General features: G+C 31.7%; 1 protein-coding gene across 1 annotated transcript in view; it reads left to right on the forward strand.

The window, feature by feature from the left end:
• LOC149412327 (transmembrane channel-like protein) overlaps positions 1-18,943 on the forward strand; it is a 62,425-nt gene that overhangs the window by 5,676 nt on the left and 37,806 nt on the right. Inside the window, exon 3 of the mRNA XM_089645704.1 lies at positions 14,292-14,403. Within this exon, the coding sequence (XP_089501830.1) occupies positions 14,292-14,403 (112 nt within the window). The remainder of the gene's footprint in view (positions 1-14,291; positions 14,404-18,943) is intronic.

Consider the following 18,943-nt stretch of genomic DNA (forward strand, 5'->3'; position numbering starts at 1 on the left):
AAAATAAATATATAACTTTAAGGTTGCAGATATTAGACCTGGTGGCATATTAAGGGTTGACATAACTAAGCCGAGAAGAAGTTCCGGCAGTTCAGTTGAGTTTCGTCATCAACCAGAGTTCCTTGGACTGGTAAGTTATTTTAAGTAATTTACCCAAATCGCTTCCGTTTTATCGCAAAATATATTTTTTAATTCAGTCCTTGTCAGTGGTTGCTAAGAATGTATAAAAATCTGTTCTGTTAAATTTTAAAAAGTTATCAGACGTTGGTTGCGTAGCATAACTACATGTTTTCTGTAACTCCAGGAACAACAAATTCTTTTTAGGTCTTGCGGTATAAATTCTCAATTGTTTTAGTTTTTTAATTTAAATCCATTCCCTCACGGGACAACTGAAAAAAAATACCAGTTGGCAACTTTAGCTATTCAGTGTATTTCAAAGGCGGTCCACACAGGGTGCAACGGCAACGCAACCAGTCATTCGCAAATCACTTGCGCGTTTCTTTAATTTTTAAAAAATTAACGATTTTTCCATGTCTCAAGAGCTGTCAGATTACAATTTGTCTGAGCAGGAAAACATTACATTTGTTCAGAAGGTTGAAACATTTTGGTGTATTTACGACCATAGACTTAACGATTATGCAAGAAAAGAAATAAAATAATTGTGACTTCATCATCACTTGATTCTGCGGATATTTTTTAACGCAATATTACAGTGACAGATGAAAGCTGAAGTTTCCTTTTTCTTTGTGTGGTTAAACAAGCTTAGATAATTTGTGAAATCGTATACTTCAGTTGCGCCGTAAGAGAAGCTCGATTGCCAACAAGTCTGCGACCCTTAGTTGTTTAGTTGCAGTTGCCCCGTGAGAGGATGGACTAAGTCATTTTATTTTTTACATATTTTAGATGTTTTTTTTTTCTAACTATAATTTGCTAAATGTAGCATTTTCGATCCTTCACTTTAAGAGGGTTTTTTTCAAAAAAATTTATAATATTTGGCGAATGTAGATAATTTTAGAGGAAGATAGATTGTTATTATATCATCTTCAAAGGTGAAAACCCGAAAACAATTTTTATTACGCTAGAGAGATGTCGTAAAAATTATTAATAAACGATAATAACAAAGAAAAATCCTGAACCCCAAACGATCCTGGGAGCAAAACAAAAAAATGTATTTCCATCCACCCATTACAGATTACCAATAACATTGCATTTTTTCATATAGGAAAGAACATTTGTCAACAATCAGTTTTTAAAATGGTAACCGTAACATAGCTGGACCAAATTGATAACTTAACACTATCCGATTATTACCGATCATTTTATGCCATTATCACGAGCACGTTGCGTGCTCGATACCCAAAAAACTATTGAAATGAAATATAAAAGGAAATCGTTATGCTGTGGCAACACTGGTGCATCTGTCTATGAATTGAAATTTCTAAAAATCAGACGGCCGCGTAAAAGTTGATATTCGAATAAATTGACAATGTCGAATTGAAATTTTAACTTTAACACTCGTTTACATTGGCAGTTCACGTATTTTTGACACTAAAATGGGAATTAATTAGCTCACAAGACCAATCATAACTAACACTTTTATTCCTGCAATTGAAAAGTTATCAATTAATCGCTTCATAAGTTAATTAATTATGCATATGGATCGTGCGTACGATTTATTTCAATTCTAAAAGTTTAGTTAGTTTACCTCCATGAAGCCAATTATTCTGCATAAAGAACGACATTTACCAAAAAGTTTTTCAAATTGAAAGCTTATCGACTGTCTATCTTAGCGTGCTAGTTACCAGATCGAGTCTGCAAACTATAAATGAACTTACACGTAATCACTATGTAAAACTACGTGCGATAAATCAATGTTTTTGTGCTGTTCTAAATGTTGGTCGTTGGTTACTATTAACATAAAAATGTGTTTTTGGTACCCCCTCCCCCCCCTTTTTTTGAAATTTATTTCATATTTCCAACTAACCAAACACCGAATAAAAAAATCGATCGTCTTAATTTTTTTTTACAATCACACATTAATAACTATTACATAATACGTATATGTTATTATATTATTTGATTTGGATTATTTTGGATATTTTTGGATTTGTGAAGCTGAAATAATTTTAAAAATAAATTTGCCCCGTTTTAAAGACGATCGGAGAGAAAAACAAAAGAAATTGAAATTTCGAATACAGAATTATTAATTAATTATATTAAATTAGCCATGGTACCTACTTTATCGCTTGTCTGAATTGTTCCCACGATCAACACCAATTTTGAAAATTAAAAGTTCATTAGAAGAGATAATTTAACGCAGGAATATTTCACATCACAAATAACCGAAAATAGTATGTTTGATGATTACAGTGAGATTGATATTATCAAGGATTCTAAATATTGCACATTGGAAATGCAAAAACCTTTTCACATTCACGTCCTTCTGCTTTAAATTTAAGATAATATACAATATTATAGTACAATATACATAATACGTCGTATTAAATATAATTTTTAAATCCATTGGTTATCCCACATCTCGTCCCGTGAATATTTGTCGGCCTCCGTAGTCAAGCTAAAGGCTCTCGATTAACAACTGAAGGTAGCGGGTTCAAATCCCTGCGCAAGTAAATTCTATTTGATTGATTTCACAAAGTACTTATTTAAAAAAAATATACATATTATATAATATGCCGCATATATATGCGGCACGATACTCTCAGTATCGCCTTTGTGTAAGACCACCATTTAGAATTGAAACGTTGCTTGAAATGGCGTTTGCCGTGATTGGCGACCAGATCTGATTAGCCAGGTACTTCCCATCTTCCTCTTTCTCATCTCCTTCGCCTCCTTTCAGCCTCACAACATACCTTAATTAGGGATGCCATAGTCTTACTGGCTCCAGGTAGTGAGCACTTGGGAGTGTTGGGACTCTTGTGCGGTTTCACAATTTAATATATATGTATATATTTATTGATGACCTAGAACGCCTCTTAAGGGTGAAAGTCAGAAACATTTGAAAATATTTTAGTTTGTGATTTAATAGTCCGTAGGGATTTTGAAATATGCAGGGGACATGGGGATAATCCAATACTTTTTTTGCTTGTGATACTCGATACTACATATTTCTAATAATTCCTACTATTTTTTTAGGCCCCATGGTGGTTGGGTGCATCCGAAATATTTTTTTCTTTAATATATCTAAAGCACCCATCAAATTATTAAACTTTAAATGTTGTGCATTACAGAATATTTTTTCTTGACGAACCAAAATTAAAATACTGTCGCGGAAAATTTTTTTATGAATGATGAAAATAAAAAGATAACCTTTGTGGGGTATTTATTAGTTTTCTTACTTTTCGTGCTAATTTAATGAATTTTGGTTTACGTACATAATCATACCGTAGAGGTAACCAGTCAAACCAGTGACCAGATTACCAAAGAAGATCTAAAGTCGGTTTTTTGCTCTTTTTATGAAAAATAACTCTATTTTGACAATGGGTTTTCTAAAAAAATCACTGCTACCGTCATAAGCAAAAAGACAGCCATTTGATAAAAATAACAAAAGGATGAAATTTTCTCTTTTAAATTCCAAGTCCCTTGCAATAAAGACAAAAACAATATACGTTATACTAAGCAATATGACAGTATATCAAGTTTCGTTAGAAAAAATGCTCCATGGATGAGGTATTATACTGTGTTTTTTCTTATGATTCTCGATGATAAACTTACTTTTCATAAACAGCATAAATATTGTTCTGCATCTGGGAGAAGCCAGAAAGTTTGTTTGAAGCCTTACTTATGAATTATTATATTCTTTGTTTATTTTTTCATGTACCTAATTAAATTCATATAATATATATAAATTCATATATATAATCTTGGAAAATTCTGTACAGCAAATGCTTATGTTCTGTTTTAATATCATTCTATACATTAAGGACGGGTTGTTTCGGAGAATTTAAACAATTCATCAAATTTCAACGTTCATTTTCAAGTTCTGTGAAAGATTTTTTCAAGTTCTGTTTTTATTTCAGTTTTGTCAAGCAACTAGCCTACAATAATATAATAACAGAACTTGAATAGGACTTTCACAAAACCAGAAAATGAACGTTGAAATTTGATGAATTGTTCAAATTCTCCGAAACAACCCATCCTAAATGTACCTAAAAGATAAACAACGGAAGTCCATTTTGGACTTTTGTTCTCTCTGTCACTCTTTTACTTACTGCGACAATGAAAATCTGTGAACGGTAAATTTCATAATTTAATTCATGTTTGACCATAGTTAAAATATACATTTCAATTGACGAATATTTAAGAAATAAATGGACTCTTGTGTTTAATGCTCTAACACATTCACACTGAAAACACAAACTAAAAACGTACTATAGATAAAACACGATAGTCTATTTAGGTATATTGTACAGCATAATATTTTTAGAAATCATAAAATATATATTTAAAGAAATCAAAGTACTCTTACGAGGGAAAATCGGAAAGTAAAAAATTAGAAGTAATGCTTAATATTTATTTATGTTCATAAAAACATTAGCATAGCTTTATTCTTGAGCTATAATGAAACAACAACTAAATAACATTTGAATTAGTCTTGATCAATATCAGGAACAACAGCTGATGCGCAGGGGCGGATCGAACGATCTGCTGACTGGACTCCTGACTGCTGGACCACTCTGGGGCCCCTTGCAATTTTTGCTTTACCCTATGGTCACGCGGGTTCCCCAGCCTGCAAGGGGGCTTGAAATCATCGGGCCCGGGCCTGCGACCCAAGCAATCGTAGTACTCACCTAATAGTTAAATTGCCTTTTAGATAATTTTATCAAAAAACGGCGCTATACAATACATCCAATTATTATTTAGGTATATACAATAAATTTAAAGGTTACTTGAAACATAATTATATTGTTGTCATGCGCAACTGTGCTTTATGTTTGTGCAGTTTCCATTCATAGGGTCTCAATGTCAGAGAAGTCCGGACTCAGTGACAAAATGATACACATTGAAGGCAAATTACGCAAAAAAAAATGAATATATGGTTGTACAATAATGGAGGAATTAACTTGCATTGGATTGAGCTCATGACGCCTAGGTAGGAATCGAACGCATTTGTTCCCTCGGCTATGATTCAAAGATTCCCCATTTTAAACAACACCAAAATATTTATTTTTAAAAAATATACTACAAATATTCAAAATAGTAAATTTAAGTACGTGATCTCGAGTAGCGTTCATTGTTCCTTCTTTTGTTTTGGATACCGCAGGCTGGCAAATTATAAGATCAGTTCAACTAATCCTCCAGAATAGACCACTTTTTTAACGCTATATCGACCAAGACGGCCTACGTGGTCGTGGGGAAAGGCTGTCGACAAGCAAGACGGAGGTCTCTAAATAAATAAATTTTATTTCATTAATTGGTGTTATTTCACAAATAACTCATTGAAAATAATACGTAGTATAGTAGAAGAAACTTTCAATATCGCCCTGGTGCAAGACCACCATTCAGAAATTAATCCTTCCTTGAAATGGCTTTAGCCGTGTTTGGTGAACAGCTCTGAATAGCCATGTACTTTTCCACCATTCATAAATGTAAATTAAGAAAAAGATTGGACCCAAAATACGTCCTTGAGGCACCCCGAATTTAATATAAATACACACGCTGGTTTGCTTTCTATTTTACGGTTCCATGCTAACTCAAGACAGTGACTATTCAACATACTTTTAAAAAGTGATATAAAGTCATTAAAAACGACGAAAAAAAATAATTTTTGACCTAACCTAACCTAACCTACTTATACCAGTTAATAAAGTTTTTGTTTCATCACTTTCCATGACTTTATATAACTTTTTAAAGATGTGATGAATTATCGTTTAATGATTTATCTGGTCACCCTATTTTACATATAACTTAAAAAATCTCAATACATTATCAGTAATTCTATGTTTTCTAGTTTTTTAAAAAGATGAGAGTGATGTATTGTGTCGAAGGCTTTTGAAAGGTCGAAGAATATGCTGATGAATATTTATACATTTAATTTGTGTGTTTACACTAAACTTTATACAAAATAACTATGTTCCATTGGTCACCATGAAACATGCTGCTGCCGAGAGTGGTGATTTAATAAATACACATATATGTAAATGTCTACGATAAATATCATGTTTTTATGAATAAAAATATTTGGTTAATTTTTTTTTTAAATGTAGCAGGTTTTAAATTAGTAAGCATTTATCTAGCTTCATAAACATGAAGGTATTTCAAAACATAGTTTTTGTAAAAAAAACTGCCTTTTTGCTTATGACGACAGAAGACAACATTAAAGAAAACCATAGCAAAATAAAACTTACTTTTTTTTGCATGCACTTCACACCGGTAGAGATAGAACAAAACGCATTTATAATAATTAAAGATAGTTGTTAAATTACTATAGGTATATATTAATTTGGAGTTATGGTCACTAATGTGAAACCATAATTCCAAAGAATAAATAATTAATTCCTTGTATAACCGGATGGCGTGTGAAGAAATCACTAATGGCCGGTATCGCGTGGCAGGTTAGGCGCTAAATATTCGATATGTTTACACCTAAACATAAATCATTCGAATTTTATATTCACAATAAAGTTTTCCTGTTGCCTTTGATTACTTATTAATAAAAAGAACTACAAGCTCTGTAGATTTTCCTCTTTCTATGAAAAATAAAGTTATTCACTAAAAAGTAATAATTTAATAAAATTCTTAAAATTGAAATAAAGTTTTAAAATTAGTAAAATAATTTTGAAATCAAAATACTATTAGTTCGAATTGATTAATCAAATTAGTTCGGTTTAGTAACGGAGAAAGACCCCACAATCTCCATATTATTTTAAAGGGTACGGATTAGGATGGGATGATTAGGATGTTTCGCAGAATTTGAACAAATCATCAAATTTTCATGTTAATTTTCAGGTTTTGTGAAAGTCTTATTAAAACTCTGTCATTATATCACTATGGGACAGTTAATTCACAGAACTTAAATAATAACAGAACTTGAATAGAGCCTTTATAGAACATGAAAATTTACTTTGAAATATGATGAATTGTTCTTTATCTGTAAACATTATATTTGAAACAACCCGCTCTTAAGCTATTGCATCAGAAAAATATTATTTTTTTTATATTACTAAACGAAGATATTTCATATTTTGATAAGATTGCTTTATCAAATAACATTATGGGTAGGTACTACTTATTCTTAAGAATATAAAATGCTATTGTAAACGAAATACCGAAAATTTTTATCAACAATCAACCATAATGTTTTCATTATTTTATGTGAAACCACAGAGTCCCAACTTCTCCTAACCGTCTAAAGCCAAAGATACTATGGCATCCCAATTGAGAAGGAGATGGGGGAGAGGATGTTGGGGAAGTAACTATTCAGATCTGGTCACCAAACACGACCTAATCCATTACAAGCAATGTTTCAATTCTGAATGGTGGTCTTACACCAAGGCGATACTAAGAGTATCTTCCACTCTGTATAAATATAAAAATAAAATAAATTTAAAAAAAAAAAAAATTAAAAAAAAATTATAATAAAGTACCATATTTTTTTTCTTAATATTTTGTAAAGTAAATATTTTATATTAGTGCTAAAAAAATTTGTATAGGTAATAATAAAAATGTATTCCAGTTCGCCACTGATAAATAAATGTAATCAACTACTCCACTCGCTACTACAATATGTATGATTGTCATTCTCTACATTTGTCTACTATCCGGGCAGAGTAATTTGTCTCTAAGCCCGGCGCACCCTTCGACTACCGACATAGTCGACGTGCCAGGGATTCCGCTGGTCTTTAACTATTTTAATTTAAAACTAAGACATTTTATTCACCGTTACTAATATCACTTTTATCTAAACATAACACCGGTTGGTGGCCGAGTTGACATCGCGCTTGGGTCCCACAAGGGCGTAGTGTGTTCAATTCCTCGGCTGGCTAAGTCCTCCATCACAACACAAACAACATTTTCAGCTTACTGTGGTGGTAGTAGGAGATTTCCAAATATTGTCAGGTTATTTGTAACCCAGGAATGTTTGTCTTTCTTTTTAAAAAAATATGCCTGCAAGTTTTTAAAGTTTGAATTATGAGTATGTATGAATATTTAAAAAACTCATTAAAATCTCTAAATAAACACTATAAAACGTTTTAGAACATTTCCGGAGTACTGAAGTATATATTTATAAAATAAGCGTCGGTACGTACGTAAGAAAACTTTTACAATCCATTAAAAAAAATGTTTTCAGGATGCGTAGTTTATGATTTATCTATCACTAATATCATAAATAAAGGATTATTTAAGTAAAAAAAATACAACTTTTACAATAACACAAATATTCTCCTTGACTTATTACTTGTTTAGTTCGTGTTAAGTAAGTAGGTAATGTATGTGACATTACAATAAATTCATGATATTGGAGAAATTACTTTTTACATAACATTATGGAAAATTACTTTCATAGTTACAATATAAGAGATAAGTTAAGTAAGTATCCTAATTTTTTTCACTGTTGATGTGCAATAATATATGTGTAAGAATTATTATTTCAACAAATTTAAGACATGTTTATAGTTCAAATTATTTGGTTTTGTGAAGTGTGGTGGGACTTTTGGGTTTGGAGGCCAAACATATCAAATATTTATATGATTGTACTTAACATTTGTTATTTATCTGTAAGTTAGCATATGTTCGCTCTCGACCTCTCCCTAAGTCTAGAAGCTTAACCAAGTCTCAACCATTTTTTGCAGAATGCGTGCACTTTTCGATTTCAGGTACCTATAAAGTTAAACATTTTTGGCCCCAAGTAAGTGTATTGTCTTTCAACAAAGGATGTCTTACTAGTAGGTGGAACTACCGGATTCCTCCCTGTATGACGAGTGTCGTGAAGATATAATAAGTATATCTGTTCCGTAACGCCGATTGCTTTTGACAGGCCGTGTACTAACCAATCGTACCGTCAGAATTTAAACTGTATAGTTTAAATTTCGCACACGTCAGCTGGAACCACGGAGGCCGTGGGCCGAGCAGTCGCACAAAAACCGTTCACCCTGTCAAAACACCATCGCCGGTTCTTTATCGAAATAATAACCTTACGTATTTTATCGCAATTTAATTTTAAATAACGAGTGCTAACAAACCACGCTAAACGTTCCAGTGCTGACAGATGATGCTCACTATGCAGATTTCACCATCTCCTCCCGGTAAGTTGATTGTGAATTAACGTTATGCATTGTGTTTTCGCATCGCCTGTCACAAGCCATAGAATTCATTTATACTTTATCTGTGTGGAATGGCCCTTTAAAGTGCGGCTATTCCAACCTTTGTTCGTTCCTCGAAGTTTTTTTCAATCAAATATTCATACAAACATTAAAATTTGTCATATATTCTACAAATATTGTAATTATTATGAAAGCACGGGTGGTAACAAATTGCAAAGTGAATAATATGTTGCAATAGTGCACAAGATTTAAACTAAGTTAGATTGTGGAACCAAAATATTAGTCATCATATTTTTCGTTTAGCTAACTGAACTCGACGAGTATAATAAAAAGAATTTACATGATGATAAATTAAAACAGTATTTAATTAAAGCAGGCATTAAAAATATTAAACTAAGACCAGCAGACCTCCCGTAATGTTGATTATTCCAATTTGACAGAGTGTAACGCTTTCGCGAACTCTGGAGGAGTAAAAAGGTACTTCCAACACGGCTACCATTTTGAAAGTATTAACCTGACACGAAAAACACAAAAAAATTACATACTGACGAAATGCAAAGCGATCGAGTTATCATAGGAATTCGCAAACGCTCAGTCAAACATGTAACAAAAGTATTTCCAAAGCTCCACTGAATTGAAATTTATGCTTCAAAGAATTTGTGAATCGGTGAGAAGTCAAATAAGTCGGAAATTCAAATTCATATTTTGGATTTGAATTCTTTCATTATTTTCCTAAAAACCATAAAGGATTTTTTTTTAATATTTATGCCTAAGCATCCACAAAATAAAAGGCACTTATTGGCCATGTTTTTTTCTTGCATAAATCAAAACGGGTGGATGGTGTTAAGCGGGAATTTAAACCTTATCGCCATCTACGTAAGGGCTGTTATTGATATGTTTCGGGCTCTCACTCTTCTAGGTCGTTCGAGACCATCATTTCAAATTATGGGGAGAGGGAAGGTGAATTTAAATATTAATTTTGTTTAAATTGGTAAATTTCAAAGGTGAATGGAAGATTGGAGTCGAATTCAGACTTGGGAGGTGAGATGAGTGAGTGAGTGAATGGGGGGAGGCAATTTTAGATAAAACTTGATAGCAGAGCGGATATTTGTTTAGAGAGGGACAACAACAAATAAGTGATCTAATGTTCCCACTAGACCACAGAATGTACAATCTGAGGATTCAATCACTTGAATTTTTTAAAGGTGTGAAGGGACGTAACAATGCCCAATAATCCTCATTCGATTGAATCGAAAAATGTACCCGTTCTTTTCTGACATAATCGAGTTGGTTAGTAACCAATATCAACATGGCTACTGATGGCATCCAATCCTTTTAGCCATCTATGCTGAACCCAATAATCTTATAATTAATATCGGCTACTCCGATCCGTTTCATCATTCCCCTTTATTGGCAGATGGGTTAGTTGAGGCGCTGGCGTGCCTATTAGCGGGAGACAAACCTACTTGGACGTGCTACGTGCGGCTGCAGACTGCAGGGGTGGAGAGACACTTACTGACCGTTTAAATGAATACCTTCGAATTCAGTATCGTTCTGAGGGTATGGCCTTTTTCATATAATTTTATAGTTTTTCCGAAATTTAGATTTTCATGTTGCGAGCTTTTTTTATATATTCCGGTAAAATCTTGTCATTAACATTTAAACATTGTGTAAAACTCGTTTTGTATTCAAGTAATCACCAGATAAAAGATTTTTGCTTTAACTATCATAAACCAAACTCCCCTAATTATAGTAGACAGAGATAATGGAATCCCAACTCTTTCTTGAAACTGACTCCTTACGTCCAGCACATGGAATGTTATTTATACAACTCTGTTGTGCCAATTCTTGATCTGTTTCGACTTAAATTTATGATCGTGTTACATGTAATTTCTCGGACTGATCCTATTTTTTTCATTTACGGATTATATGCTATTGGAACAAAGTCAAGCAATCTATAGTTTCTGATTGGAAATCAGAGAGATGGAATTGGAGTGATGTCTCATCGAAGAGATATTGAAAGAGTCTTCAGCTCTGAAGCTATGTATATTAATATGCTATGTACGTAAGTCAGTAACGAATGTGGAGAATCTATCGAACAAAATAAACATACCTGAAACCCTCCAAAGAATTGCACACCCAAAGTGATTAATAAATCATAATTATACTATATTTTATACATATCAGGAATTCATCATAATTCTAAAAACAGAAGTAGAAAAGGGAGAAAGCTTGTACGCCACGCCTCTGTTAATTCGGTGAGTGTCTTAGAACAAAGGTAGAGAGAGCGGTGAAGATAGCGGATAGCGCATGGCGTGGGCATTCTGATCAATAAGACAAATATTCCTCGGGCACGGAAAGAAGCGATTATTCAAGTGTTAGGTTATCGCCAACTTGCGCGCTCCACATTCGATATCAGTGGACTGGCGGCTCGACATTGACTCGACACTGGGCTACAGGTGTTGGCTGTTGGTGTTAGGTGTCGCCGCAAAGTGGCCAAAGTTTAACGCGACGTTCGTGGTTTAGGAAAATCTCTGCCCAATTGTGCGACGTGATTTTGATTTGGAAATTTGTGATTTATCAAATTTGTAGGTAAAAATATCGAGTTTCGTGGTGATCTTTGAGCGAACATAGGTAAAGATTAATTAATTTATCTGAAATTCTTAAAAAAATGTGTTTTTTTGTTAATTTAGCATAACTTTTTTCCAGAAAATAGAAATTTACGATTTCACTTATTGATCTAGAATTTGTACACATAACCTATATAAATAAAAAAATATTATATGCATTCATTATTTACTTAGTTTAATTTCAGAGGGAATAATTAGTTACTTATTGCTCAATAATCTGATCTCGAAATGAAAAGAAAATAGAAAAACTCATAATTTATATTATAACTGTTTTAAATATATTATTTTTTACCTTTTAGTATGGTATTGTTCAAGTTTTTAGCTTCTAGTGTACTTATATAATCGTTCCATAACGCGCATGAACTTTCTGAGATTACTTTTCGGACTGCATTAATTATTTGAAATTGCAACCAATTTGTATGTGCGTTTTTCAACCAATTTGAATCTGTTCATGTACTTTGAATATAGTTGCTCCCTTTGCAAATAACTTTTAATTTGTTCCGTGCATATTTTCGATAAAATGGCATTAATGTTGTATCTGCATTTTGCCATTTACATTTAATCAATGAATGGCATTTTTTGAAATCTTTTAAAAATAATAATCAAATTACAAAGGATTTGTTTTAAATATTAATGAATCATTGCTGAGCTTCTGATTAGATTATAACCATATATTCCGGTCGGGTATTCTCTGCAGACTCAGTTCAATGCGATGTTTTGGACAGAGTATATTGTTAAGTCCTTTGGTGCAGCAATCCCATATTAATTTCCCAGAGTGCCCTCCTTTGCACGCGCGTATGTTAATTCTAATTACACCGCGTGTTCATTTAGCGTTGTCTTTCTAACGGAGTTGTAAAGCCATCTTCATAAGGTTTACCATTCAATGCTTCTAAGGCCAAACTTCAGCTCAATGATTAACTCAGTGTAATATTATTGAATTGCACCACCTTGTTTTTGGATTATGACGAATCTTTTCAAGAACATTCTTAAACGAGTATATTTAATTGTTTTTATTTAAAATAAATAAATTCAAGGGCTGAACTTTATTTTATATTTATTCTTTCTCCATTGTTGATTATCTTAAAGATGTAACTGAGTTAAAGATTCAAACAATAAAAATATACATGCATATTTATATATTTTTTTCACTTTATTTTAAATAATCCCGTTGTCTTATAATATAATACAACTCGTTTGAATAAGATATTTTATAGGTGTATAGTTACTTCCGGCTTCATTAGAGTTTAATGGAATCATATTTTATCGAAATATTATATTATTTTTTGAAAAATTTTAATCAACCAACATGGAATTTTTTTTTATTATTGACATTGGATTGATGTTTCTAAGTTTTCGAAAAAATGGCGCGCTAACCACAGTCGTGATTATCTAAAAATTCGGTGCAGTTAAATGCGGACTGATTTCACAGTTTGCTAAATTTAATCTTGCTGTTTCATTTTATTAAAGACTGCTGTAGAATTTGAAATTGTATTTTCGATTATGCTGTCATGTTCCATTTTCAAAATTTTTTGTAACTTTAAACAACTTGAACATCCTGAAACGAAAGATTAGTTCTATGGTTTCTAGGGAAAATTTTGGAAGCGATTTAGCTAAAGAGGATACGCAAGGAACAACTCAGAGCTCAAACTTGCACAATCCTTCTCAAACGATCTCCCTGGCTGGTACAACGTTGAATAGAACGTCAATATTCCCTTCATTTTCCAAAGAATTCAGTGTCTACACCATGAAGTTTAATACCTACCATGTTTTGTGTAAACTATTACTTCAACAATGTTTAATGACGTGGAATAATTTTCATCTCCGTATGTGGATTAGAGAAGTTAATTATTTTTAAGGTTCCAGTTTTTTTTTAAGTTTTCGTCCACAATTTGATAAAATTTAAAATTTATGACTAAATACAGATAAATATTTGTTTAGACCAATATTTTTAATTTTTTTATATAAATTCAATTTTTTCTTGCGTTATTGAAGATTCTTGAGGCCTTTGGTGAATATTTTAAATAACAAATCTTATTTCTTGATCACTAACTTTACACATTATGGCAAATTCTATTAACAAATTTCTTAATCCATTATTTTTTTAAGACTGTGGGTGTATTCTACATTATTTGCTAATTTTGTTGATTATCTACAATATTTTGTTATTTTTTGTTCTGTTTATAATATTGATTAGGTTATGGTTAAAAGAGATTGTATAAAAATTGATTAGAAAAACAACAATATTTTGATTTTTATGAAACATTTCAATGTTAGATGGAGCGTTAAAAGTCGTAGACTTTTAAGTATTTTCTCTCTCAACCAAAACTTTTTTTTTATCACAATTGGAGAGATATTTTATAAACATTATGTCCACGAATAGGATTTGAATGAAGGCTTCGGCCCCTCCTCGCCGCAGCCTTCCATTGACCGCCTGTCCGTGACTTGGGCGGACGGTGAAGTCGCTCCCTTGAGGCTGAACCCCTTCACTCCCGGCACCCCGCCCGCTACCAAGATGGAAGTTCGATTCCCAGGTAATAACTCTAAAATAATAATATAATTTATATGATTTTTTTAGATGAATTCTGCAAAGAGTTCCAATTGTCCGGAGCCATTGGGACTATTGCATTCATTACATTGTATGTTAAGAAGAGTGGGGAAGCGAAATAGTGTGCAGAGAGAAGTTATGAAAAATTTCAAATAACGCACGTTTCGATTCTGAATGATAGTTTTTCGTCAGTGCGATACAGAGAAAATCTACCACCACGGACCATGTTTGCCCCATTCATTGGTATTTTTTTCAAACAAACCGTTCTATATTATGACGTATTTAATATTTACATGGATGCATCAATCATTGAAGTAAGCCATGTTATAATTTTGTTTTTTTTCAAAAAAATATGGAAAATGTTAAGGATAAAATGAAAATAATTGAATTAAATTATGTATTAATATAGTTCCCAAGCAACACTAATTAACATTATTATTAAAATGTGCGTATATATCTTTAAATCAATCTATTTAATAATAATGCATCACAAAATAATGTATAGAATGTGATAATTACATGCAACCAAATATAAGAATGATATGAAATGTAAATGAAAAAAATAATAAAATAACGTAAAGATCAATAACATACGGAAAGAGTCGGGAGTTCATACAGATTAACCTATTCATTTTCTTTTTCTAATTAGCATTTATAATATAGACATTTTAAAAGTAATCTATTTAAAGGAGTTCTTACGAGTGATATTTATTATTAAGTACATGAAATGGTGTAGATCACCGTGAAAAATATCGGGTAGCTAAAATAACCATTATAAAAGGGTTTTCGTATAGAGATTTTACGGAACTTCGAATTCAAGATATCGAGAAGAAATTTTTATTAGTATCATCCAGAGAGTCCACACAACGCACATTCCTAACCAGCTAGGAAATAATTAAGTTGTCAATATTCCAACATTTTCACAACGTTCGAATACTGCTTAACACTCTTGTTTGTATGCGTCACACACTTCTTGAAGTCTGGACGAGGCTATTAATTTTTTTGTGGTTTAAGTTTGGTTTCTGTACAATTTTTATTTCAAAGGTTTGAAATTATTTAAACTATCAAAATTTGATAGTTGAGTTGACATTTAACTATGTTATATTTATAACATAGGCCAGTACAGAAATCCAAAAAATGTGAACAAAATATTCAAGCAACGGAAAAGTTTGAGGATTGCTGGTCTAGGCCATTTACTACATTTTTACATTTAACCGTAAAGCAGTAATACATGCTTAAAAACGAAATTTAAAGAAATAAGCACATATTGGTCTAGGAGAACGCAACTATTTCATAATACGTCATGTCACGGAGATATTAAATGTACATTTATTTTTAAATAAAACCATAATCACCGCTTGTAGTCAACAGAATATCTGGTGACACTAACATGGCTAACGAATTTAAAACCTGTTTACCGCACTCTTAAAATCAAACACCCAAGAAGAAAATGAAACGCGATACGGCAACCGGACTGCAAGACATGCTGAAGTAATAATATTAGCTGCACTCAAATAAATATCTTCTGGTAAATTCCCACGAAGAGAGTTCTAGTCCCAATAAGACTAGAAGATCTGTATTCGAGTTCCAGTTGCGACCTTAATATATTTTCTGTGTATATCTGTTTCATATTATCATCGAGAGTTATAAATATTATCTTCGCCAATGATTAAAAATTGCAATGAGGTTTATAAGCTAAAATGAATTAATACCAAATAACGTTTAAACTAATTATTATTTTTACGATTATTATTAATTAATTAATGACGAAAGGCAACAGTTGCATGTGGTTATATTCTTATTATTATTCATATCACAATAAAATAAAAAATATAATAAATATCTTCTTATGGAGAAGAAAACTTTTTATTTTATTTATTTCTCACGAAAAGTCTTACAGTAAAATTGTATTATTTGAAAATTTAAAAAAAATAATAATTGTTTCAATTAATTACGGTTAGTGAAGAGGCCTCTTTCGATAATCTATGGCTGAATCTAAAAAAAATTTTCATGTAATTTGATTACAAATTTATTAATAAAAAACGTGTGATGCATAATTGATATAAAGAGATAGCAATTATTTATATGTAGATATTATAAATTTTCATTCTTATAATTGTGTGCTTTTGTATCTACATTTTAATTTTTACATCCATTTGAAGAAACATTCTCTTTAAATTAGTAGTAGGTAGATACTCATTTTTCGGTTCCATCAGAAGTTAGAACACTTTTATAAAATGATATAAAACCAGTAAAAATAAAGAAAAACAAACTAGCCTAAATACCTAACCTAACCTAACATAACCTAGATACCAATTTTTTTTCATCACATTTAAAAAGTGTTTTGATTTGTCCGGTTACCCATTTTTCATAAATTGAGTAAGTTGTGAGGCTGAAAACAGTGTACAGGGAAAAAAGATGGGGTAGATAAGGATAGGAAAGATCATTTTTATTCATTTCTAGTCACCAAACACGGTTAATATCAATTGAAGCAATGTTTCACGCTGTTGGAACAGCAGTATAAGTTAATTAATTATTATAGATTTTTTATAACACACCAGATATTTAAATAGCTTCATCGGTTGCGGAAGTCTATTATTCTTGCCAGCCCATCATGCGTAAGACGGAGAACTGATTGTGGGTAATTCAACACCCCTCTTTTTGACCTTAATAAAGTTTAAATAATAAATTTAAAGCTCACAATAATGACGGTGATGTTGCTAATGGCGTCACTGTTTAATAAACACAATAATTAATGTTGACGAAGACGCACCTCTGAAAAGTATTCAGATCTGGTGATACCAATATCTGTTCAGTATTTTGATATAGGCAATATTATTTCTACTGAAATACAAAATGTGTTTTTTTTAAGAAAAAAATAATATAAAGAAGATAATGAAATACTTAAACTAACCTTACCTAGTGGGCATGTTACGTTTTTTCGGATAGTAGTGAAATGAAATATTGGTAAGATCGCTTTGCAAATGCCGCTGCGGTTTTAATTAAGGTAAATAATACTTTTCATTTTCAACTTTTTAACCCTTCAGTAATAATCGAAAAATATTGAAAGAACTCGATATTTCGAAAGCACATTCGTTTTGTTTGGGGAATTTGTAAGACAACTGTAACTCCACTGTTATCTCGTTTACATAATAAAAAAATAAAATAATCTTTAATGTTAAGCCGATTGTTACGAAAGCGACGCTAAGGGCGGGTTGTTTCGGAGAATTTGTCAAATTGAACAATTCATCAAATTTCAACGCTCATTTTCAGGTTCTGTGAAAGTCCTATTCAAGTTCTGTTATTATATCATTATAGGCTGATTGCTTGACAGAACTGAACTAAAAACAGAACTTCAAAAAAACTTTCACAGAACTTGGAAATGAACGTTGAAATTTGATGAATTGTTCAAATTCTCCGAAACAACCCGCCCTAAATATTTATTATTCATTTTTACTATTTTTAGGATTTTATTAATGGTTTTCAGTATTGTAGGTGAATTACAGTTTAAGTTTACAGAAAGTTTTCTGTTTGTGGCGCATGGTTTCATGTATGCCAAGATTATCATTATTTTGTGATTAGTTGAAAAAAATATTTTACATCATTAGAGGGTTCCATGATAACTCCTGTTCCATGATAATTGTCATTTTGATGAGTTATCCGGTCACCATCAAAAATAGCAAACTTATTTCGTGGCAACATTTTAACTAAAAATAATCAACACTTAGTTTTAAGCACTTTATAACCAAAATATTTCTTAAGCAATGCTTACGACTTCAGGGTTTACTTAAAACCTGAAGTAAAAGCTAAACTTTAAGTAAACCTTGAAAAGTAAGCATTGCTTACGATACGTGTCAGTTAAAACTAAGTTAAATGATTATTCACTAAAAAGTAATCAAAGATTTCATAAATTCCTAGCATTTACTAAATATTTTTTATTTGTTATTAAATTATAATGATAATAAAAAATTGTATGTATTGATTTAAAGAGTTTTACAAATAAAATAGGTACGAATTCCACTCAATTTTTCATATGGAAATATTCTTTTCACGCATGAAGTACAGCATACACGGGATTTCTAGAGAAATTCAGATCTTTTCAAATGGAAGAAATACCGTGTTTTATCACGCCTTTCCATTCTGCCTTCAAGTTATTGAATTCACAAAGTACCTGTCCATCTGAAATTACCTTCAGACATTTTTATTGAGTAAATATCAGTCGGAAATGTAAACTGACTCTTTTAAACAATGTTTGATTAATTTTTAATAGAAAAAACAGACTTTTTATTTAATTAATAAATGATAGCCAATTTTTGTTGCAATCTCATTGAAACTAGACTGAGCTCGCCCTTGAACTTCTCACCCTGGTGTTAATTGACCACCTACACCAACACAAAACAAATACAAACACAAAACCGAGCACAAACACCCCGGACTCTGGCAATGGCTCACTGAACTTTGCGTAGTTACTTCTCAGGGGGAAAACA

The sequence above is a fragment of the Hesperophylax consimilis genome, chromosome 23 (genome assembly GCF_061612785.1).
Source record: "Hesperophylax consimilis isolate HC1 chromosome 23, BYU_Hcon_1.0, whole genome shotgun sequence".
NCBI lineage: Eukaryota > Metazoa > Arthropoda > Insecta > Trichoptera > Limnephilidae > Hesperophylax > Hesperophylax consimilis.